The sequence below is a fragment of the Castor canadensis genome, chromosome 12 (genome assembly GCF_047511655.1).
Source record: "Castor canadensis chromosome 12, mCasCan1.hap1v2, whole genome shotgun sequence".
Taxonomy (NCBI): Eukaryota; Metazoa; Chordata; class Mammalia; order Rodentia; family Castoridae; genus Castor; species Castor canadensis.
The window spans coordinates 8,002,235-8,025,992 of NC_133397.1; the positions used below are offsets into that span (position 1 = coordinate 8,002,235).

Below are 23,758 nucleotides of genomic sequence, written 5' to 3' on the forward strand. Positions count from 1 at the left end.
ACAAACACAGACACACACACAGATACTCACACACACAGATATACACAAGACACACACGCAGACACACAGACACGCAGACACACAGACACACACACCCTGCTGTGTGACTCTGGCAACTCCCTTGACCTCCCCTCCTGCACGCCCTGTGTAAAATGGGGTGGTGGTACCTAAAATGTGAGGTGCGTGTGAGCTTCAGCGAGGCTGTGGGAAGTGTGTGTCTCATAGCATCTGGCATGGTGTGGAGGATAAGCACTGGCTAACATGACTCGTTTTGTGTTTTCCTTCATTGATATTCTTAATATTGTTCCTTATCCTAATGATAGGAGGGATAAATTGGGAGTCTTTGGCATGAATGTAGAGATTTTATCAAGCCCCAAATGGACAAAGGAGCAGCTTCTAGGCAAGTTGAACCTTTATACATTTCTTAAGCTGAAAACGTCTGGGCGATGTAATCCACAGGAAGGCCTTGTTCCACCTGGTGCTTTTGTATATGAAGAGCAGTTAGTTAGGCTCCACCTGAGGAAGCCCTCACCCAGGTATGTCAGGGTGACAACAGACAGACAGCCCAGGTTTCTGTATTCCATGCTGGTGCTCTGCCCCATCTGTGCGGGCTCCAAGGTGATTCCACCCTGACCAAGGTCACCAGAGATATCTCTGGCTGCATGGTTTCCCACCCACCCCTCTCTGGATTCCCTCTTCATCCATGAAAGTTGGTTGGCATGGACAACCCAGCGAGCACAGTGAAGGTGCTGTCTCTACCAGGCAAGGCCAAAGGTGTGGCTTCAAAGGTCTTCCCCTCACCTCACATTTCCATGGAGGGCACCTGCAGAATTGATCATTTGGGGCTGAGTGTCTGTTCCCAGGCCAGCACTGTGAGGTTATCCCAGAAAACCTAGGTCCTGAGTAGGCCTTGGCCTCTACCACCCATGGGACTGGCTGGACCAACTCAGCCTCTCTGCCTCTTCCTCCTGCTCACCTGTGATCTCCACTTGGGTGACCTGTGAAGAGATAATGAAGGAGAGAGTGTTCTGTAAATATGTGTTCAAGGGATTATCATCCTGGTCTGGCTCTTAGCTCAGGCCTCCTCAGACAAACTGCAGTCAGAGGTTCTACATGAGAGCAGAGACAACCTGACTCCTGGTGCACCACAGTCAGGGACTCCGGTGCTTGGAGACTGTTGCCCCAGCCCCAGTGGCCTCTTTCTGAGCCCAGCAGCCAGAGCCTACAGATACCAGTAGGACAGAGGCCTCAAGAAGACCCTGGTAAAGGAGCCCTGGAGCACACAAGAGGACCAATGTACACACTACTCTCAGGTCAAATGAGTCACCCAAGACTGAGAGCCACTGAAAGTCTCCAGAATCTCAGGACTGCCCCTGGGGCCTCAGCAGGCAGCCTGCTTGGGCAGGAATCCTCCCACAGTCCCAGTCTGGCTCAAGCACGTGACACAGAGCAACTCACTCTGCCATGGGCAAGCCATGTGTTCATCTCAATCCTCACCCAGTGTTCTTGCAGAATGAGGACAGAGTGGTTTGAGGGCTGGCTGCAGCCCAACTCTTCCATCAGAGAACTCCCCCCGCCAGGCTTCTCTGTAGTTGTGGAAAGACTGCTCAGGGCCCAACCACTGTGGGGTCAAGGAGTGAGGTGGAGTTAACAGAGTGGTTGAAGGGACTGGGCACAGCACTCACGGAGAAAAACTCCCTGGAGGACAGAAGGTCCTGGTGTTCCCTGTTAAGTCATCCATTATACCCTCTCCTTTGTCCTGATCTTCAGTCACATTGTCCACACACTCAGCTGTGAAGGGATTGGACCACATAAGGGGACTCTGTGCACAGAAGAGACCTAGAAACAAGGAGGAGAATCAGTCCCAGGACATGCTCAGAGCCAGAGGTGAGCAGCCTCTGGAATTCCCCAGGATACTGGCCAGGATGTCACATCAGCTGGATGTGGGCTGTATGCCCTGTGGCTGAAGGGATTTTACTAGTCTTTTTTTTTTTTTTTTTTAATGGGACTGGAGTTTGAACTCAGAATTTCACACCTGCAAAGCAGACACTCTACCACTTGAGCCACCCTCCAAGTCCATTTTTCTTTGGTTATTTTGGAGATGGGGTCTTGGGAACTATTTGCCCAGGCTGGCCTCAAACTGTAATCCTTCTGATTTCAGTCTCCCAAATAATAGCTAGGATTACAGGTGTGAACCATCAGTGCTTGGCCTTTTACTGAAATTTTAAAGAACAAGAGCCTTCACAGGCTGGGGCTGGGGAATGACTTGGGATAGTGCCATGGAGAGCAGGCTGCTGATTGGGTAAATCAGGGAGGCTGGTCTCCCTGATTTGGGAGTGCTGGGGTGTCTGCTTTAGCCAACGCAACCCTCCCTTCCCTTGGAAATCCAGCCTTCTCATTATGGCTGACCAGAGTTTTCACCATCCAAAGTCCCTGTCTTCCTCTCCAGCCTCCAGCACCCCTTCCCATTCTCACTCCATGCAGGCACAGCTCCCCGAAATCTCCATGCCTGCCCCTCTGCCCCAGCTTGGCGTTCACATTCTGCTCTCTGACACACACACATACATGTGCACACATCCACACCTATGTGCATACACACACACACACCTGGAGAACCTGCTCTGATCTATCTGTTACAATGCATCATTTAAAAAAATTTATTTTGGAATAACTTTAGATTTACCGAGAAGGTGCAAAGATATGACAGTCCGGTACACCCTTCATTCAGCCACCCCTCATATTAACATCTTATGTAACCTTGCACATTTGTTAAACAAGAAAGTAAACAATGTGCTATCAACCCATCTGCAGACTTCACTGGGTCACCAGCTCTCCACTATGGCTCTTCCCAGAGCAGGCCCAGGACCCCGGGGCCTCCACAGACCTCCTCCCATCCAGAGGCTCCCTCCATCCGGCCCATGCTTAATAACCTTGACCCCATGGAGCCATCCTGATGAGTTTTGTAGAGTGTTACTCAGCTTGGGTTTATCTGATATTTCTCAGGATTAGACTGCTGTTGGGCATTTTTGGCAAGAATGTCATGGAGCTGAAGGACCCTTCCGATCACCCCAAGGTCACTGCGTGGTAATGTGTTACACAGGTCATTGCTGGTGAGGTTAACCTCTGTCACTTGACTAAAAATGTCTTCAAGGTTTTTCCTCTGCAAAGTCGCTGCTTCTCGATAGAAGTGTGTCACTGAGGCTCAGCCCACGCACAGGGTGGCAGAGGAGTTCAGCTCCATGCCCGGACAGGTCAGCTCTAAAGGGCTTTGGAATCTCACTGCACCCCAGCATCCCTGCCCCTATTTCCTTGTTTACCTGTGTTTTCTGTATCATCACTTCAAGACCTTCATTGACTCTCCTCCCTCCAAGTGGCGAAGTTAGTTGTGGGAGAAGGGAAGGACTGGTTCTGGGACTCTGAGGATGCCAAAACCCTGAGGCTCAAGTCCCTTACATAAATGGTATAGTACTTGGGATTTTGCTGTTGTTTTGTTTTTGTTTTTCAATGCTGGGGATCAAACCCAGGGCCATGCTAGGCAAACAATTGAGCTATCTCCCCAGCTCTTAAAATTGCATGGTATTTACCTGTAACTTCCTCACCTCCTCCTGTATCCTTCAAATCACTTCTGTATTAATCATCACGCCGCCTACAGCCTCCATGCTGTACATAATTGCTATAGTGTATTGCTTAGGGAAACGAAAGTCTGTATTTTTTTAAAATTATTTTTGCAATACTGGGGTTTGAACTCAGGGCCTACACTTTGAGCCACACTACCAGCCCTTTTTTGTGTTGAATATTTTTTTGAGATAGGGCCTCGAGAACTATTTGCCCAGGATGGCTTCGAGCCTTGATCCTCCTGATCTCTGCCTCCTGAGTAGCTGGGATGACAGGCGTGAGCCGCCAGCACTGGGCTTGTACTTGATCATCATAGACTCACTTTTTTGTGTGTGTTTTCCATCTGCAGTTGGTTGAGTCCACAAACGCTGAACCCAGAGATACGGAAGGCCAATGACTCTCTGTGCTGTCTCATTGCACTTGCTAAATCATATCATAGTCATTACTTTCCACCTGATCGTCCCTGTCACGGGACAGCTTCTTTTTAACTACTTACTGAAAAGTCATTATGTGACATCTTTCCCAAATATTATATGAGCATGACTTCATTTAATCCCACGACATTCCTGTAAGTAGACATGTTCACCATCCCCAGTTAACAGATGAGGAAACGGGCCTCAGAGAAGTTAGGCAACCTGCCCAAGGTCACACAGGAACTATGTGCCACACCCATCTCTCTGCTGTGTCCAGCCCAGCTGCTGCCAGAACTGGGCTTCAACAGAAGCTTGCTTTCTGAATAGCAGTTCACACGTGGAAGCGCATTAAAAAGCAAAAGACATGTCCCCAGCCAGACCACTGTCATACATAGTAACGGGGCGTTAAGCACATAGTCGGGGAGACCAGTCCAATGTCATCTACCGTTCTGCTCCGAGTCTCCACCATGTGCCGCCACAAAGAAGGATCATTCTCTTACTGGACTCTTCAAGTTCCTGCAAGGCAGAGGTAAAGCAGAACGAGAACAGTGGAAGCAATGACAGCTCCTCCCAAACCATGAGCACTGTGACACTACAGACAGGGAGACCTCCCTCAGCTCTTCATGCTACCACCACTGTGCAGCAGAATGACCCAAAGGGACCCAGCATGGACTTCGAGTGACACAGAATCTGGAAGGTACCCAGGAAGGGGCTCCAGCCAAACCAGGCATGAGGCCTTTTCCTGAGCTCACCCTCACTGAGTGGTTTGCCAGTCCCTGGGTGCAGAGTGAGCCCAGTCCGCAGTGGCCTCCTCTTCTTGGATGTGCTGGAGTGGAGCAATCAGTTTAGGGTGGAGAGACACAAGTGGGAAGCATAACTATAATACACTGACTGAGCTGTAGAAGGGATGTCCACGTGGGGACACCTAGGAGGGGCACTGACTACTACAGCCTAGAGTGGGGGCCTCATGGGAAGACGGAGGGGCTTCCAAGCAGAGGGCCACAGCTGGTAATGAGGAGTCCCTTGGTGCCAGGGAAGCCCTTGGCAGAGGGGCCAGCCTGCCCAGGGAGAAACCCTGAACTGAGGGGCTGGTCTGCCTCTGGTTGGGCATTGCCTTAGAGAGGTTAAAGTCATTTTTGCTGAGTCAGGAGGCTAACCAGCTTGAAGCTGTCCCTTCCTGAGGCTGTGTGGCACACAGGAACAGCCCCACGAGAGCAGAGACCTGGCACTCTCCTGTGAAGAGAACCTAGAGCACATATCCCCACAGATTCCTGCTCAGGACTCTACAGGGACACCCACAATGTCCCCTGTGTGATGCTTCTTCCCTGCCACTCAGTCATGTCTTGAGCTCCTTCCCTGGGCTGGCTCTGCTGCCCTGGCTGGGCTGGCACCAGCACTGCACTGGGTCACTGGGGAAGCCAGGCTGGCAGCACACCCAGTTGCAAGTGGCTGACTGGGCAGACAGGCCAGGCAGCCACAGGACACTTGGACAGTGACCCTTCCAGGTCAGGAGGTGGTTTGTGTTGCTGTCCGAGACCATGCTGGCTTCCCAAGCCTTTCATCAGGTGTTCTAGGAACAGCAGCCCTGGGGCATTCCATCCAACAAGTGGCAGGGTAGCAATGAGTGTAGGGCAAGGGTGGGGAAGAGTCTGGAGGCAGGGTCCAGCCATTTCTGCTAGCACTCACTGGGGAACTGGGATGAGCTGCTTCTTTTCTGTTTGCTCTTTCTGTAAATCAATAGTCCTCCTACTGCAATTCCTAGACCAGGGCATCAACGATCCTGGGCGTGTTAGATGTGCAGATTCTTAGGCCCCCACCCGAGCCCTACTCAGTCAGAAGCTGGGGCAGAACCACAGCCTGGGCTTTGACAAGCCTTCCCTGCTCAGGTGTGAGGAACGTGGCCTGGATAGCATCACAGGGGGTTTTCCTAAGGTCTTTTCGATATGTTGGGCTTTTACTGCATAGGAAGGTGTCGTGCTAACACATGAAGATTACAAAAATTGAGGAGCTGTGTCATTAGTAGTGGAGGGGCTCCTTTCCCTGAATGGCTTCCTCCTACTTGTCCCTTAACACCCAGCTCAAATGACTGTCCCAGACCAGCAACCCAGAAGGAATAACTGAGTCTGCTCTGCTGCCCACCACATTGGTATCAGCAGAGCTTGGTAGACAGTACTTCCTGTGGTTTGTGGGTCGGTCTGAATTACCAAACAGTGGGGAGCTCGAGGACAGAAGGCGGGGCTTATTCTCCATGTCCCCATGTCCCGAAGTAAATGGAGCTCTCGTTCACTGACCTGTAGTCTGTGCCACCCCAGGCTTTGCAAGGGGCTTGCCAAGTGCCTTGCCCCTCAGAGGAGCTTCCAGTGGCTCCCTGCACCTCCAACCCCATTCAGGTTTTCCTTTGACAAAAGCTGCAGGTTGGGACCATGCAGCCCCTCTACCCTGAATGCCTGACTCATAGGCACAGCCTGGTCCTCCCTCTAGACAGGACGGAAGACAGCGCATAGAGAGGGTGCCCCAGTCTGAAGACACAGGAGGAAGGCACAACAACCAGGAAGCAGCCAGAGCTGCAAGCAGGCCTGTGGGGATAGGGGCAAGGCATGGTCAGCACTTGTAGGGACAAAGCAGCACTTGCTCCCTCACCCTCTGGAGGGACAGGAGCTAAGTACCCCTTTTGTATTTGGGATGAATTGCCAGCAGCGCTTCCATGCAAGGACTTACCAAGTGCTCTTAGCAGCCGGATAGTTGGGAGAAAGAAATTCTGGAGTTGAGCTGGGAGGTGGATCCGGGGTCCATCACTCACTAGCCGTGAAGACAGCAGTTGCTTCACCTCTCTATTCTTCAGTTCCTTCATCTATAAAGTGGGGGCCACAATGGTTACAGGGTTAAGATCCAGCTCCTAGCACAATGCGGGCCTACTTTTGATATTCCACACGTGTGTTGGCCTGAACTTCCTTTGCACCTCACACAGCAGACCAGGCATCCTTGTGATTTCTCGCCTGGGCAAAGTGGCCTGTGCGAGCCCACTAGGCCTCAGTTTCCTTATCTGTAAATGAGTGGGTTAACATGGATGATACATGCCTCAACTACCCCTACAAACCCTTCTGCTCCCCATCTGCAGGGTCCCCTAGGAGAGGAGCGAGGCGTCAGAGGGTGTTAGGAGGGATGGAGACTCACTCCCGCGCAGTCACTGAGCGGGGCTGTGGATTGGTGGGCCTGTGACTCACTCATCCACTCATTTGTTAACCACTTACTGGGCCATTTACTGAAACAGATAGCTAGCCAAGTACCTAATCAGCTCACAGCAGGTTCTGGTTCTTGTGCTGCCTCTGGCCAAGTGAGTTCAAGCCAGAGAAAAAGAGAATAGCAGGAAGAATGGGTGGATCCAGGCCTCTGTGGGCAGACTCCCCTGCCCTCCAGCTCTCCCTGATCCTCCCACACAGCCTGGCAGGCAAGTGAGGGTGGCTCTGACCAAAGACTGGAACACTCAAGAGCTGTCAGGCCCAGAGTGGGCATGGAAATCAGGTCCTCCAAGGTCAACGTAGAAAGGAGGCCAGCCCTGGTAGCCTTGGATTATCAGACAGGAGTGGGGTGCGGGAGGCTTGTTAGGGCATCATGTGCCATCTATGATCACCATCTTGCCACAAAAGACATAAAAAAATAGGATGATATAATATCAGAATAATATTCAGCATCTCAGAATATTTGTGCCATTATAACACAATACCACAAGCCGGGAATTTATAATCAACAGTCTAAGATTTTAAAAACATTAAAATTTCAATTTCAATAACAAATTTGTTGCTTATGGTTCTGGAGGCTGGGAACCAAAACTGAGGGACAGTATTGGCAATGGCTTTGTTGCTGTGCCATCCTTTGCAGGAGAGCAGAGAAAATAAGAGGGAGTAAGGGGGAGTCAAGTTTATCCTTTTATAAGGGACATACCTCATTAGCCCATTTATGAGGGTAGAGCCCTCAGGGAATAACTGCTTCTTAAAGACCCCACCTTCCACCATCACCACACTGGTGATCAAATTTCTATCACATGCACCTTGAGAGACACAGTCAAATCATAGCATAGTTTGAAAAAATTAAAAGTCCCATAGCATGAAATGAAACTAATCCATTCTTTGACCTTATTTTTTCTCATTCTTAACAAAATCATGAAAACTAACTTGATCATAGTTTAAGGCTGATTAGAAACCCAGAGTTAATCCAACTCCAATCCTACCCATGAAGAGTACCCACACTTTAAAACCAGGACTCACACTGGGCACCGGTGGCTCATGCCTATAATCCTAGCTACTTAGGAGACAGAGATCAGAGTGATTGTGGTTCAAAGCCAGCCCAGGCAAATAGTTTGTGAGACCCTACCTTGAAAATACTGAACACATAAAAGTGCTGGCAGAGTAGCTCAAGTAGTAGAGTGCCTGCCTAACAAGTGTGAGGTCTTGAGTTCAAACCCCAGTACTACAAAAGTGAAAAAACCAAGACTCACAAGAAGAACCTAATTAATTGTCCATGGTTGTTCTACCATTTTGCTGGGTTCTCGGTGCGGGGAGGAGGGAACGACTGACCCTGCCAGTCTTCCTCCACCTTCTCTGAGTCAGTTCCACACCTTTCTTGTCTCACCCAGTCTCAGCCTCAGCAGGGCTTCTGCCCTCAGCAAATGGCTGGTCCTTGCAGGTCACTAAGATGTGAGCGCCCTGTCCTTCTCTCTTCTATTCCAGAACTTTCCTCCATCTCTAGACATCTTGCCTTCCTTACCCCTGTCCCATGAAGCAGGTCCTTCCTCCTGCCCAGGACTGACTCCCTGTCCTATGCTTCCAGTTCCCTGCCCCACTTCTTCAACCTCATTCCACCCACCAGCCCCTTGCTGTCTCTTGTATCTTGCTTTTTCTCTGCAGCATATATATGTGCTTGAATTCCTACACCATCTGTCAAAACTACCTCCAAAGTTCACGGGAAATCAAAATTAAATAATAGGGGAAAATTTCAAGTAAAGTTCATTAAAGAAATACAAATATTATGAGCTTTCACTTTTTCCATTTAGCTTAACAAAAGTCAAAAAAGCCAAGAAGATCTAACAATACTGAAGAAATGGAGAACTGCTTTTGCTGTCTGTTGTCACCAGGACGAATGGTCACACAGCATGTTGGAGGGCAACCTGACGATATCTACAATCAAAAACACACATGTGCACGCATCAGAATTTTCTGGCAGTTTTATTCGTAACAGCCCCATATTGGAAGCAAACCCAACGTCCATCAACAGAAGAATGGATTGACACATTGTGGTATAACCATGTAGATAAACAGACCCTAAGGACACACAATAGCACACTGAGGGAAGGAACCCAGATCCAATATTGCACATACAGCAGATTCTCTCTGTAAATGTTTCAACTGATGAAAAACCAAGCCCTGGTGCTGGAAGTCATGATAAGGGCTACCTGGGCAGGAGTCAGGGATTAGTGACTGGGAGAAGATTGAAGGCTTCTGGAGTTCTGCTAAAACCCTGTTTCTTGCAGGTGCTGGTGACACAGTGAGTTTGCCCTATGAAGAGTCACTGAGTTGTACACATAAGTTCTTGTACCTTCCTATATTTATGCTATACTGCAATAAAACCGAGCGGGGAGGCAAAGAGAAGAGAAAAGGGAAGCAAGGGAATGGGTGGGGAGGGGAGAGGAGGGGAAAGATGGGAGGAGGGGAGAGATGGAAAAGGAGGGGGAGGGAGGGGAGAGGAGAGGCAGAAGAGCAGTTAACCCAGTGATAATACTTCTAGGAACTGATCCTGTAGCTGTCCCTGCATAGGAGCAAACAGCTGGCAGTGAGGTGATGGGCAGAGTGCAGGGGGTCAGGATGGAGATCAGAAGGCAGTGGCATTTATTTAGATGAGCCAAGACGGTGGCCTGGATCAGGGCAGGAGTGGGTGACAAGATTGGTTTGAGAGGTGTTTAGGATGATGTTATTGTTAAAAGAAAACAAGTGTGGGAAAGGGAGGAGTCAAAAGCGACTCTCGATTTCTGCTACAAGGAACACAGCATCTGGAGGTGCCCTGCTTGTAAGTGAGGAATCCACACTTGGGTAAAATATGAATTCAGGTCCAAGAACGCTGGATTACACGTGTCTGTGGGATGCCTAAGTAGAGAGGCCAGCAGGTGTTGGCTTTCATGCACTCATTCAACCAGTGGCTGCCGTGTGCCTGCACACCTGCATGGACACATTAGATACGCTCCTATTCCAGGGAGCGTCTATCTGGGAGGAGACAGGCAGAAAGCAAATAACTAGAGAAACAGGAAAGCTATAGATCACGAAAAGTAAACAAGGAGACCACAGAGAGGGAGTAATTGGAGGTTGGCTGGAGACCACAGGTACACGGGAGGAGGCCTCTCTAGGGGATGACAGGTAAGGTCAGAAGATGCATGTGCCAGAAAAACATTCAAAAGAACAGCAAGTGCCAGGTCCTGGAAACAACAGAGAGGCTGATGTGACAAGCAACCAAGAGGGGTCTTTGTCTTTGTTTTCTGTGTTGGAATACCTGCCCGCAGGCAATTTACACAGAGGTTTATCTGGCTTACAGTTCTGGAGGCTGGGAACCCCAGAGCATGGCGCTGGGATCTCCCTGCTGCATCACAATGTGGGGAGGGTATCACGTGGCAAGATGGAGCAAGCGTCCTTGGTATTTTTAAATTTTATTTTTATTTATTTATTTTTCAGCAGTACTGGGGTTTGAACTCAGAGGCTCAAGCTTCTTCAGAGGCCCTCTTACCACTTGACCCATGCCTTTTTTTCCCTCAATGCCTTTTTAAATTTTTTTTAAAAATTAATTTTTTAAAATTATTGTATTGGGGGTATATTGTGACATTTGCACAAGTTCTTACAATATATCATAGTTGAAATTACCTCCTCCATTCTCCTTTATCCCCCTCCCCCATTCCTGGAACAGTTTCAGCAGGTCTCATTTTTCCATTTTCATATGAGTACACAAAACTTGTACCATACTCACCTCCTACACCCTCTCTCCACATCTTCCTCCCTCCCACTGGTACCACCCCCCTCCCCAAGCATGTCTTGAATGTCTTAAGTTTCTGCCCTGGGCCCGCCTTGGACCAGCATCCTCCTTCTATGCCCCTGGAGTTGCTGGGATTACAGGTATCACCACTTAACAACGCCACTTACGCCATCACCGGGGCCCTCCCTGATTTTATTTACTCCTAATTACCTCTCGAAGGCTCCACCTCCAAATACCATTAGCATATGACTTTGGGGATTAGGTTCCCAGCACGTGACTTCTGGGGGCATTCAAATCACAGGAACCATACTGGGGTGTGGGAGAAAAGGCAGGTCCCCACAGGAGCTCACAGACCACGTCAGGGAGTGTGGCCATCTCAAGCACAGTGGGGCCACTGAAAGGTTTAAAGATTCCTGGTGATGCTGGGTGGGGAACGGACCGTGCCAGGGAGAAGGCAATGGAGGCAGCCAGGCCAAACAGAGTAGTCAAGTCTGAGTGGAAGATTAACTTCTCCCGTGCAGCTCCTCCGCCCTGCTCAGAGACTCCCCAGGTCTTTCTGGAAGCGTTAAACATGGTTAATTCGTCTTTAAACAGTCCTACTGTTACTTTCGACAAATTCCCTCTTTAGCCTACTCCACCCGCCTGCCCAACCAGACTAGGCCTGTGAGTAACACGGAGTGGGCAAGAGCCCTGGGCCCCACCTCCGACTTGCTCTGCCTGTTCACGTGAGTTTGGTGTGGCCAGGCAGCATGGTGCCAGGCTCCTGTCCACTGTCTTCTGCCGTGAACTTTTTCACAACTTGCTGGGGCTCCACCCATGTCAGGGTTCAAGGGTGGGCCCGGGAGGCGGGTGGAGGGGTGTCGCACTGCTGCGCCTAGGGCGCGTGGGGCGCCCGCACAGCAGGACTTCTGTCTGCAGTTTAGGGCCGCGTGCGCATCAGCACACCCAGAGAGGAGACGCGGGCAGCATCAGCACAGAAGGGTGCCGTGGACGGGCACCGGGCCGGCTCTCACGCAGGGAAGGGGGCCTTGCTGAGGAAGGGGGTGGCGTCTCCATCAGGTGTGGGAAGAATGGGCGGGTTTCACCCAGCACATTTCACCTTTAAACAGGCAAACTGCCACTCAGATGTGCCTGGGGAGGGCGTCAGGGGACCACGCAGGCAGAGAAGTTCCGGATCTGCAGGAATGTCACGTAGAACCGGCTAGCTTTCAAAACTAGTCCTGGGCACGGAGGCACTCGTAAGAACCTGGAATGCACTCCTAAGAGAAATCAAAAAACTGGTTAAGCTCTCCAGCTGGGTCCCCTGTACCGGACCGACCTAGCCCATGGAGCCTGCGCAGTCTGCAAGCGACCCCATTACGCGCGGTCCGTGTCATCCCCAGGCCAGCCGCTCAGCGCGACCTCCCAGCCGCAGCTCGCCGCCACCGGGACCTTTCCCCTACTTTCCAGGCCTCAGGCCCCGCCTTCTGCCCAGACCAAAACACGTGCCGCCTCCCGTCCTGCTGGATCACGCCGCGGCCAGGCTCCGATCACGCGGCCCCCTACGGCGCCCATTGGCCAGCTGCAAACGGGCCTGGCGCGGATTGGCTGGCGGCGGCCGACCCGCCCCCAGCAGGGCGCGGTGTATTTTGGTTTGCCCGCGTGCCCCGCCCCCGGCCGCTCCCTCCGCAGCGCCCCGCCCCTCCCGCGCCGCGAGGGCCGCGCCGGAGCAGAACCGCGCGGGCGGGCGGAGGCGCACGCCGGCCGCAGGGGCTCGGGTAGCTGCTGCCCGTCGCGCACGTGCGGCCGCTGCCGTGCGCCCAGCTCGCGCCCGCGGCCGCTTTGTTGCCTCCAGGCCACCGGCACCATGCATACGCCAGGTTCTGCGGGCCCGAGCGACGCGCGCGCGGTGAGTGGCGGGGCCGGTATGGGAGGGGACGCCGGTCTCAGCGAAGGGCGAGACAGAGACGTACAGCATTGCGGGGCCGGAGCGCGTGTGGGGGGATGCGAGGGTGCTCGTCGCGGTGGCACTGGTGGGGCCCGGGTGGGCTCTGGAGCTGGGCGGGGCGGTGGCCGCGCGGGGTCGGATCGGGTCCGGGCCGGGGCTGGGAGGGGGGCGTGCCCCGCGCCACCAGACATTCAGCTTTGTCTTGAGGTCCGCAGCGGCTCCTCCCGGCGCGGGGCTATTTCCAGCCATGACGTCACCTAGGCCCAGGGAGGAAGGCGGCCGTTGAGTGGGGGCGCGGCTGGCGGGAACGCCGCACGCGGGGGGTGGGGCAGGGGGCGGGGCAAAAGGAAGGGACGGAGGCAAGGGCTGCTGCCGGGGGCTCCGGGGGCGGAGCAAGAGCGGCTGGCGGGAATGCTGGGGGCGGGGCGAGGGGCGGGGACGCAGCACGCGGGTGCCTGGCGGGAACGCTGCACGGCCCGAAGACAGGCCCTGGGGCTCCGCAGTGCACTTGACTTGGGTTAGTCTTATCCCTGGTGACACTGGGCGAGCTCTTCCCACCTGCGGGGCCACTCTGGCCTCAAGGCTGGTTTCGTGAAGCAGGATGCGGGACAGAAGCTGAGATAGAGGTTTTTGCAAAGGTAGCCTCTTTCCCTGTTTGCAGAGGGGAAATCTTGCCGTGGGGAAGTTTTGATCCTTAGGCAGATTGGATGGAAATGTGTGTTTTTATAGATTTAAGGCGGGGCATGTAGGAAGGGAGATAGGCCTCTTCTGGCATCACCTTGGCTCTCCCTCTTCTCACGCCCTTCCAGCAGTAATCAGCACTGCCTATTTCAGAATCTACCGTGCCCTGGGAGTTCAACCACTGGGAAATTATTAGCGAGGGATAATGGATGAGTGCCCAGGAGAGTTCACAAAAATGCTCCCACTCTAGTGACTTTGCCAGCTCAGCCACATCACGGGTCTCACCCACCAGCAGACCACTTAGTTGGACTCATTCTCCCTGTGACAACTTCCCACTAACCACTTTGACTTATACCTCTGGAGGTAGTCTTACTGATCATTTGCCCAAGAAAAACTTGAACTTAGGAACCTTTTTAAGGTTGCTAACCTAGTCCAGTCTTGAAAGCAGAGTAGTCCTGAGTGTCCAGTTGAAGTGTTTTACTGGAACACAGAGTTCATTGCTCTGTTTGGAGAGCCACACTCAAGTAGTGGAGGCTCCTGTGTGCACAGCCACATGCCTGTCAGTGTCCTCCCTGTTTTTCTCCTGGATGAGAAGTCACTGTGTTGTGTTCCTTCAGGTTGACATCATGGACATCTACGAGTCCATCCTGGAAAGGAAGCGGCATGACAGCGAAAGGTCTACATGCAGCATCTTGGAGCAGACAGACATTGAAGCTGTTGAGGCTCTTGTTTGCATGAGCTCCTGGGGTCAAAGATCCCTGAAAGGTGACCTACTAAAGATAAGACCTCTCACACCTGTCTCTGACTCTGGGGATGTCCCCACCACTGTGCTTATGGACACAACTGCACCTGAGCTACCAAAGGACTTCCATTCTTTTTCAACTCTGGTAAGAGGATGTGGGGGAGGGGAGCATTTTGTGAAATGCCTGGAGTGGCTTAAATAAAAGTGTTGAACATGAGGGAAGTTACCTTTCATGCCCTGAGAGGGCCCAAAGAGATGGAAACTTTCATTTCTTGAAAATGTTTTCTTTTTGTTGATGAATCATAATTTGCTAGACACAGTTAGTGTCTGTTGGATGAAACCTAAGACAGAGGCAAGGCAGCGAAATTTTCTCACATCCCTGGGGAGTCTTGAGGTGGGGTCTCAGGTTTCCCCAGTGACCTGGTCTGGATCAAGATGTGGGGAGCAGCTGGAGAAAGCATGTGCATGAGACAGTCCCAGTTGGCCAGAAACACTGGCACCTCCGCCAGCGCTGCCTTCCTGTAGCAGCCGATTCATGTGTGATTTGGGTGCATTAAGTCCCTGTTTTTTATTTTTTTTAACTTGATACAACTATAAAATTGCTTAGGGAAATCGCTTGTCAGGTTGGAGAAGTTGAGAGCTGTAGGTTGCTAAGCTAAGTGAAAATTGTGATATGGGTGGACTGGGCTAGAAGCACTGAAGAGGAGTGAGGAAAGCAGATTTGGAGTATGAGGAAAGGGCATGAGAAGGACTGCAGGAGCAGTGGGTCTGGCTGCTGGTTGCCCCTCAGCATTGCTCAGCATTGGACTCTTCAACCAGTGACTGAAGAGGATTTAGAATAATTGGGGGTGGGGGACACACAGTGTAGAGAGTCTGAATTCAGGCAAACTACTGACTAGAGTTTCTGACAATCTGAAATTATTGTGAAAAGCTCTTTGTTTGAAAGTATAGATTTGTTTTTTCTTTGTAGTCCTGATGCTTAAATTGCTCATTTTAGTAGCTGGCCTGGCCAGCAGAGCCCATGCATGGTTGGGAGGGATGGCAGAAAAGGAGGAGCTGATACACAGCACAGTGCTTCGTCAGCCTTGAGATGTGCGGGGTTTCGAGTGGCTCGGACCAGTCTCCTCTAGATGCATCTTGTTTAAGGAACTGGGGGCATCGTGATCAAATAAGTTCTTTCTAAAATTTACCCAAAATAATCTTTTCTCATGGTACTTTTTAATTTGTTTTTAAGTGCATAACTCCTCCTCAGAGCCCTGAGCTCATGGAGCCATCTGGAGGAGCACCTGTTCCTTCCCAAGTAGCCGATTCCAAAGCACCTGTGATCACAGTCCTTCCCATGTCTTCCCCTGTGGTGACCAGAGCGCTGAGCAAGAGGGTGGAGAGGGGCTTGCCAGATTTGAAGCCAGAACCACTGGAACCAGCCCCTGGCCTCCCCTGCAGGGCCATGATGACGAGTGTGATCTGCCGCACTGGCGAGAGTCCTGCTTGCTTTCCTGCCACCCAAGCTCAAGAGCAGCAACTGTGCCCTGGCAGAGGGCGAGAAGCACGGTTTCTAGGACAATTTGAAGCTTTGCAAGACACACATCTCACAGATGGTTTATTCATCACTAACTCGGTTTCCTGTCAGCCTTGCTTGCACAAGTCTGGTAGCCTGTTCCCCACCAACAAAGGCCAGCAGGCAGGGTGGCCCACTGCAGTTCAGACTTGCTCACCAAAGAATTTTGAAAATGACTTGCCAAGGAAAACCACCCCTCTGATTTCCATTCCTGTCTCTAATACCCCCGTCCTTTGCCAAATGATCCCCATGACTGGACAGAGTGCCATGTTACCAGCTATTTTGAAGCCTCCGCCCCCCTCATGTGTAGGGACTGCCAAGCCCATCCTATCCCCGGCTGCACCTGCCCCCCAGCCAGTGTTCATGGGCCCACCTGTGCCTCAGGGAACTGTGATGCTGGTTTTACCACAGAGTGCCCTCCCCCAGCCTGCCCCCTGCCAATCCAGTGTCATGACTATTGGGAACACCAAGTTGTTGCCCCTTGCTCCTGCTCCAGTGTTCATTGCCTCCAGCCAAAACTGTGCCCCTCAGGTAGACTTCTCCAGAAGGAGGAACTACGTTTGCAATTTCCCAGGCTGCCGGAAGACCTACTTCAAAAGTTCTCACCTCAAGGCTCATCTTCGCACTCACACAGGTAAGTACTGGGGTGGTGGGGCGATGGAAGCACCAGACCCCATGGTTGGGGAACGCACCATGAGCCTCCTCGGAGTGGAGAGAGGCAGGGGGAACCACTGAAGGAGGGGAAGGGGGCTGTAAAAGTTGTCACAATCTTAACAGTGATCAGGGTTATCATTAGAATAAGCATGGGCGCCAGTGCTCACCCCAGTGGCAGCACGTAGGATAGTCTTCTGACTGGTCTATTGACAGTTTTTAGGGTAACTTACGGTGCTCCTTTCTCTTTACTTTGCAGTAGATACCTTATGCTTGCTTTGCATTTTAGAAAGGGTGCATTCACATGCAGTAAAAACATCAATGTGAATTGGGGGGCAGGTCCATCCAGGCTTGGAAAGTTTGGATTCTAGAATGTTTAAAACAATATAGTTTTGTTTTTGTTTTTTGAAAATAAGTGACTTTTAATTCAGAAGTCACAAAAGAAGCAATAATGTCATCATGGTCTCTTTATTATCTAATTAGCTCTGTCCAGTAGAAGTTTCTACAGTGATGGAAATGTTCTCTGTCTTTTAGGGTAGCCATAGCCCGTGAACTTGAAAATGGGGCTAACGTGACTAGGAACTGAGCTTTACATTTTCATTAGCTGAAGTTTACATTTAAGTAGCTCATTGGGCTAGTGGCTAGCATGCTGTCTAACAGGGCTGAGTGCTGCCTGGCCGAGAATCACTTCAGTAGATTAAAGCAGCATTTCTCAGGTGTTTTGTGTGTTATGGTCTGTTGTGTTGTTTGATGTTTTCTAAGGGCCCCATGGCTAAATAGTCTGTCTATTAAAGTTGCAATTTAGAGACATACATACGTACTTACATATAATAAGCACATGAACAGATCTGAGATTCTGAGTAAAGCCTTGTTTCTTAAACTCTTTACCATGGAAGCCCCTTTCCACTAGAAGGTCTGCACTGTGGACTGTGACAGAGGAAAGGTTGTGTTGCTGAAGGAGTTACTATTGTGCTTTATTCCAAAATGCTGTTGAGATTGACTGGTTTCTAATTAGCACAGTACACTCTGACTGTGATAGTCCCTACTTACAGAATAAAGTGCAGTCGGGGATTCAGACATCACAGAATGAACTCTCATATTTTATGTTAGAGTGGTTGTTGGCCTTGGGGATGTGACCCTACACCTGGCTTGTGAAGTACTTAGCTCTCTGCCAGAGCAAACTCGGCTTCCTTTGACATTCTTGCTCTAGTTCTGTATTTCCATTTTTTATCCTCACCCCTCTGCCCATCTCAACTTAGTGAGATCCTCCAAGGGTCTTCCAAAAATTAGTTCTTAGGATGTTTCCTGGTCTTCTTTCTTCCTTCTTTCTTTTGACTGACTTCCTGCTAGTGGTTTTTTGTGTGTCTCACCATCATCTCCCTTTGTCTTTTAGTTACTGTATACTGGTTGTATCTCACCTGGATATAAATTCCTGATGACTGACCCTAGTAAGTGATGATTGGCCCTTAGCAAGGGGAGCCTTGTGCTATGTCAGAGTGAAGGGGTACTTCTGAGGAAATTGATCTGCTCTCTTCTCATAGGCTCCTTGGTGGTAAGCTCTGCTTTTTGCTGAGTCTACCCAGGTAAACTTCACATCAGAGCACAAATTCCAGATTTAGGGAGGTGACTGAATGAGATTTTCCTGTTTATTCGATCTCCCTTGGTAGAAGTAGTGACAGAATGGCAAAAAAAATACTGCAGTCAAAGCAAGTTCCTTTCATGCTTCCCAAAGTACTTCAGTTTAAATAACCATAAAAGTTCTGAGAATCCTCTTTTGTGCCATTTTGTAAACACTCCATTGGACTTTTAATGGGAAACAGAAACTATGGGTAAGGTTACTAGGATAAGGATCACTTTTCATATGTTTCTGCCAACCTGAAAAACGTTTACATTGGAATAAGGAGAAGTGAATGAATACTCCACTTTTGATAACAAGTTAGGGAACTTTATAAATCCCATGCCAAACAGCTGTTAGTCTTTGTCCAGTTGCTGGATGCTGGGAATGCTGCTGACAGTGGGAGGAGAACCAGGACCAGGTAGGACTACTGTCTGAGCCTGAGTTCCTGAGACCGGGTAAATAGTAAAGAATAGAGGCTTATTTAGCTCATGGTCTGGACGTGGGAAATCCAAGAACCTGGCCCCAAGGCTGGGAACGAAGCTCAGTGGTAGAGCCTTGCCTAGCATGTGCACACTCCTAGGCACTGCGGAAAAAAAAACAGTATGGCTCCAACATCTGGTGAGGGCTTCTTGGGCATCACATGGAGAGACAGCAAGCCACTCCTTATTAATCCATAAGTGGATTAATCTGCCCTTATGACCCAATTACCCTCCAAAGATCCCATCTCTCAAATACCATCAGCATATGGCTTTTGGGGTTCGGTTTCCAATATGGGAAATTTGGGGGACACGTCAAACCATAGTAGCAATCTTATGCTTAACCTGGGGTTTTGAAATCCATGGAATTTCAGGCCCTCCTGTTTATAATGGTTCATTATGATGCAGAACAAGGCAGGCACTCTGCCACTTGAGCTACTCCTCTGGCCCTGAATTTTCTTTTTAATTAAACTGGAAAATATCACGGTTCATGTGTCTGAAATACCCCTTCGTTCAAAGCCACCGTTGTTTGCCACCTGCTATAGGAAATCCATGAAAAAACAGGTTACATACCAGTACGTAACTGTGTAGCAAATCAGCCATCATACAGGCAATATGTGCTTGGCATAGCCTGGTGGAGGGGCTTCAGGGTGCAGAAAACGGCATGCTTCAGGGTGCAGAAAACAGCGTGCTTCTGGCTGGAAAGGCTGAGGGCCCTGCTGAGGGAGCCTGCTGTCTGCAGGGAGTCTCCTCTGCCCCCTCCTTTTACCTCTTAAAGTAAGACAGTGGAGGCCGTCAGGTGCTCTGAAACTTTGAATGGATGGCAAAGACTGGCAGCTTTTAATAGGAAGGTGTCTATTAGAATGCTAACCTTGCCATTTTGTAACTGACCTATTTCAGTGTAGTAAGAAATACAGAGATAAAATTAATGATTCTGAGAAGTCTTAAAGGTACTAGGAGGGATTTTATTTACTTATTTATTTGGATGTGCAGTTCATCCTAAGAGGGAATTACTTGAATCTTCTCCCCTGGCTGGTGGAGTGGCTCAAATGGTAAAGCACCTGCCTAGCGAACGTGAGGTCCTGAGTTCAAACCCCAGTATTAGGGGGAAAAAAATCTTCCCCAGGAGACAGGAGGATGGCGAGTTCCATAGTGACACCTTATTACAAAAAAAATAATTCTTCCTCCTATCCAAGCTATAACAGTATTTTTATTTAAAAAAATATTTTTATTTAAAAGTATATTTTAGCCAGTTGTGATGACTCAGTCTGTAATTCCAGCTACTCGGGAGGTAGATATTGGGAAGGTTGCAGTCCCAAGGGCAGCTTGGGCAAAGGTTAGCAAGATCCCATCTTAACAAAAAAAGCTGGGTGTGGTGGTGCTCGCCTGTCATCCCAGCTACTTGAGAGACAAAAGTAGGCTGGCTCTGGCAAAACCTTGAGACCCTATCTCAAAGAGTAACCAAAGCAGAAAGGGCTAGGGCTAGGGCTAGGGCTCAAGTGTGGTAGAACACTTGCCTAGCAAGCTTGATGCTGAGTTCAAATCCTAGTACAGCCAGTGCACACAGACACTTTTTAAGAGCTGGATTTGGTAGGCATAGCTATAATCCCAGCATGAATTCCAGATCAGCCTGGGCTACGTAGCAAGATGATGCATGTGTATACATGTGTGTGTACACGTATTTTTCTCTCTCTTTTTTTGTACTGTAATTTGATTTCAGGGCCTCGTGCTTGCCAACCATACCCCCAGCCCTGCTGCTTTCTTTCTTTTTGAGAGAGATGAGGTTAGTTTGACATCTTTGAGCCCCGGCATATTACACTTAGGTGTGGCGAGAAGAAATGCATTTTGCAGAGTTTATTGACTTCTGAATGGTCCATACTGGAACAATATTTTACTTCTGAGATTTTGGTGAACACAACTTTTAAATGGCATGTCTTAACTTAGTTAGTGCAGTGCTGACCATGTCTGCTTACTTTAATATGCTCTTCACCTCCTAGGGGAGAAGCCTTTCAGCTGCAGCTGGGATGGCTGTGATAAAAAGTTCGCACGTTCAGATGAGCTGTCTCGCCACCGCAGAACGCACACAGGGGAGAAGAAGTTTGTGTGTCCAGTGTGTGACCGGCGTTTCATGCGCAGTGACCACCTGACAAAGCATGCCCGGCGCCATATGACGACCAAGAAGATTCCCGGCTGGCAGGCGGAGGTGGGCAAGCTGAACAGCATCGCCTCAGCAGAGAGCCCAGGGAGCCCCCTCGAGCCCCCGCCGGCCTCGGCCTGAGAGGGCTGCTGGCCTTACCGTGGGATTTTTCAAGAGCCTCTTCCAGGAATGGAACCGATGTCCAAAACACATGGTCTGGGGGCAGAGGAAGACTGGGGAGCTGGTTCTGATGGAAGCGTGTTAACTTTTCTGTTCTGGTTGGGACCCTGTTCAGTATCTTTTGTGGTTTCAGAGGCTTTTTGTTTGTTTTAAGGAAATGGAAGAAAATTTGATAACCTAAATCACCAGCACTCAAACAAACGTTTTGGCAGTAAAGTTTACAAAATCTGGATTTTTACAACCTTTCTATTCATGTTTTGTAGAAATGAGACAGGGTACTAATTTTTATACTTTTTTATAAAGATATTTATATTGGTGCTCAGATCACTAATTTCTAGATAGATGATTTTACAGCCTTATTTTCAGTGTTTAGTAACAAAGTTTTATAATGACCCTGCTTTTAGTAAGCTTGGTACATCGTTTAGAAGAAAAAAAAGTTTGTAATTAGACCTTTTAGAAAGTTTTTGGAATCAGACCTGGTTGACTAGGGGCCTCTTAAAAGGGAAAAATTAATTTTGTAGTCAGCTTCTTTGTAGCATTTTCAAGGAAAATCCCAGGCAATCAATCCTGTAGCCCAAGAAACTAAAATTTTGGTTTGCGAGAAGTAGTCACGTGCGTCCGTGGTACAACGAGTACTTGGGCTACTGGCCAGTTCTCGGTGAGCAGCAGCTGGGGCAGGATCTGAGCACCGTGCACTGTCGTTTTCTGGGTGATTGATCTGTACAGAGCAAGGGAGTCTACTTCCTGCTGGTACCCAAGGAACCAAAAAGGAGAATTCAGACACTCAACCCAGCTGCTTTGCCGATTATCAGTTGACTTCCTTTGATGTGGCCTTACCCACACTATGTGGTGGGTAGAGTGACTACTTAGAGAAGAGGAAATGTATTGATTGGATGAACTTTGCACCAAAGTACAGCTCATCTGAAGTGAGGTGCATGTTCGTACAGTCCGCTCAGAGATTCAGATTCCTTTATTAAGGATGAAAAATTATAGGAAATGCATGTTTTGCTAAATGGCAGTGAATGCAATCTACCTGCCCTTTAATTCATTTTGTTTGAAGGAAATTGTTTTGATCAAACAGAAAATTACTTGGAATGGAGTTTTTGCAATTACCTAGCAAATGTACCATGGGCACTTGTAAGCTGGCGTAAGCACGTTCTCCACATACGAGACACTGGCTGCCTGTGTTGGTGGCCACTGAAGCTGGTTTTGGTTGAATGTTGCAAGTTCAAAATAAATGTAAGAACAGAGTGTTGCACTACTTTGGTGGCGTGGGAATATTTCCTGTGTAGTATGGATTACATTTTTATTCGCCTTTTAGTTATTGGCGTTTAACGTTATTAAAATGATGGTAAAGTGAAATGATGAATAATTAAGTAAAATTGGGTGTTGTGTTCAGGTCTTCTTAGTCTGACACGACTCTCACTGTTTATTTATGCGTGCTAGTTCACACCCAGTCTTAGTATCAACTGCTTTTTGACACATACGTGTGTATGTATTCTTAGGAAAATTTCACATTTTCAGAAAGCTCCATAAGTTGAATGTTCCTATTGTCATAGGACATAAGACAGTTGCAGAACCATAATTGTACATAGCTCATGCTTTTCCCATGACCCAAGCCTTTCTCTTACTCTTTCTCTTACACTGTTTTTGACTAGGTGTATGTTGTAAATGGTATCAAATTTGGATATTTTTCTTTTTTTTGGTGGGACTGAGGTTTGAACTCAGGGCTTCGCGATTACAAAGTAAGCGCTCTACAACTTGAGCCACACTTCCAGTTCCAAATTTGGGTATTTTTCTTAATTATGACATGCAAAGTAATGTCCATCCTGCCAGTGTTCTGGCGGGCAATGGAGGTCTTTGATTGCTTGGTTGTTTGTCACACAACTCCATTCTCTGAACAGTATTGTTTCTAAAGAACAGATGTGTTGAAGGTGGTTTTAATTTAAGGTTCCATTTCCTGATTAGATTTAGAAATCCCTTTTGTAAAAGATCCTCCCCTCTCCTCCCCTCCATTTGTCTATTGGAAGATTGTAAGTGGGAAAACTACTCTCCCGAGAACCAGAACCCTTGGTGTCTGCTCTCGGGGCCCCTTCTGCAGCACCTCTGGGTATTGGAAGCTGTGTGATGAGGCAGGTTCCCCAGTGCACTTTATTGCCTGAGCAGTTTTGCTTGATCTTTTTTGACTTTGAGCCTTTTAGTAGTTTCAGTAGTAAAATTTAAAATGTTTCATAATTATGTTTTATGTAACAGACTTTGACTTATTATTTAAATGACTGTGTAATGTAACTTTTTTCTTTGAATCATATAAAACTTTCTTGATTTGCAAACTGGACTTGTGTCCTTTGTCATTTAACTGTGTCTGATGACTTCTGGATGAATCTAAAATTCATTGTGCCTTGGCTTCACCTGAATTCTCTGTTTTCTGGGCTTTAGTCTGTGTGCATTCCCTGGATTGTTCTCTCTGAACTATGAGGATGTTGCTTTTCCTGTTGCCCTAGCAGGATAGTAGGACCCAGCATGCTGGATAGTTGCGACCTCCAGGCTTGTGTTCTTCCCAACAAGGGGGTGACTGCCAGAGAGGGACTTGCAAGAAGTGTTTGGAAACCCCTTTGCTTCCTCACTTCAGCCCTGCTTGAAATAAGAAGTGCCTCCTTCTCACTCTGTGTGTGTTCTCCTTGAACCAGCTGAGGCAGGATTTGCATACACACACTACCTCACACACCCCTGAACGAGCTCCTGTGAATGG

General features: G+C 49.1%; 1 protein-coding gene across 1 annotated transcript; it reads left to right on the forward strand.

Annotated features, from left to right (window-relative positions):
- Window positions 1-12,759: 12,759 nt before the first annotated feature.
- Window positions 12,760-23,342, forward strand: Klf11 (KLF transcription factor 11). The gene is made up of 4 exons (XM_020178715.2): window positions 12,760-12,927; window positions 14,265-14,534; window positions 15,624-16,581; window positions 20,690-23,342. The coding sequence occupies exons 1-4, from the start codon at window positions 12,886-12,888 to the stop codon at window positions 20,968-20,970; spliced, it is 1,551 nt and encodes a 516-aa protein (XP_020034304.2). The 5' UTR covers window positions 12,760-12,885; the 3' UTR covers window positions 20,971-23,342.
- Window positions 23,343-23,758: the final 416 nt, after the last annotated feature.

Coding starts and splice junctions, on each gene's coding strand:
- Klf11 (XM_020178715.2), top strand. CDS start 12,886: ATGCATACGCCAGGTTCTGCGGGCCCGAGCGACGCGCGCGCG. Junction 12,928..14,264: donor GCCCGAGCGACGCGCGCGCG/GTGAGTGGCGGG, acceptor GTGTTCCTTCAG/GTTGACATCATGGACATCTA. Junction 14,535..15,623: donor TCCATTCTTTTTCAACTCTG/GTAAGAGGATGT, acceptor TTTGTTTTTAAG/TGCATAACTCCTCCTCAGAG.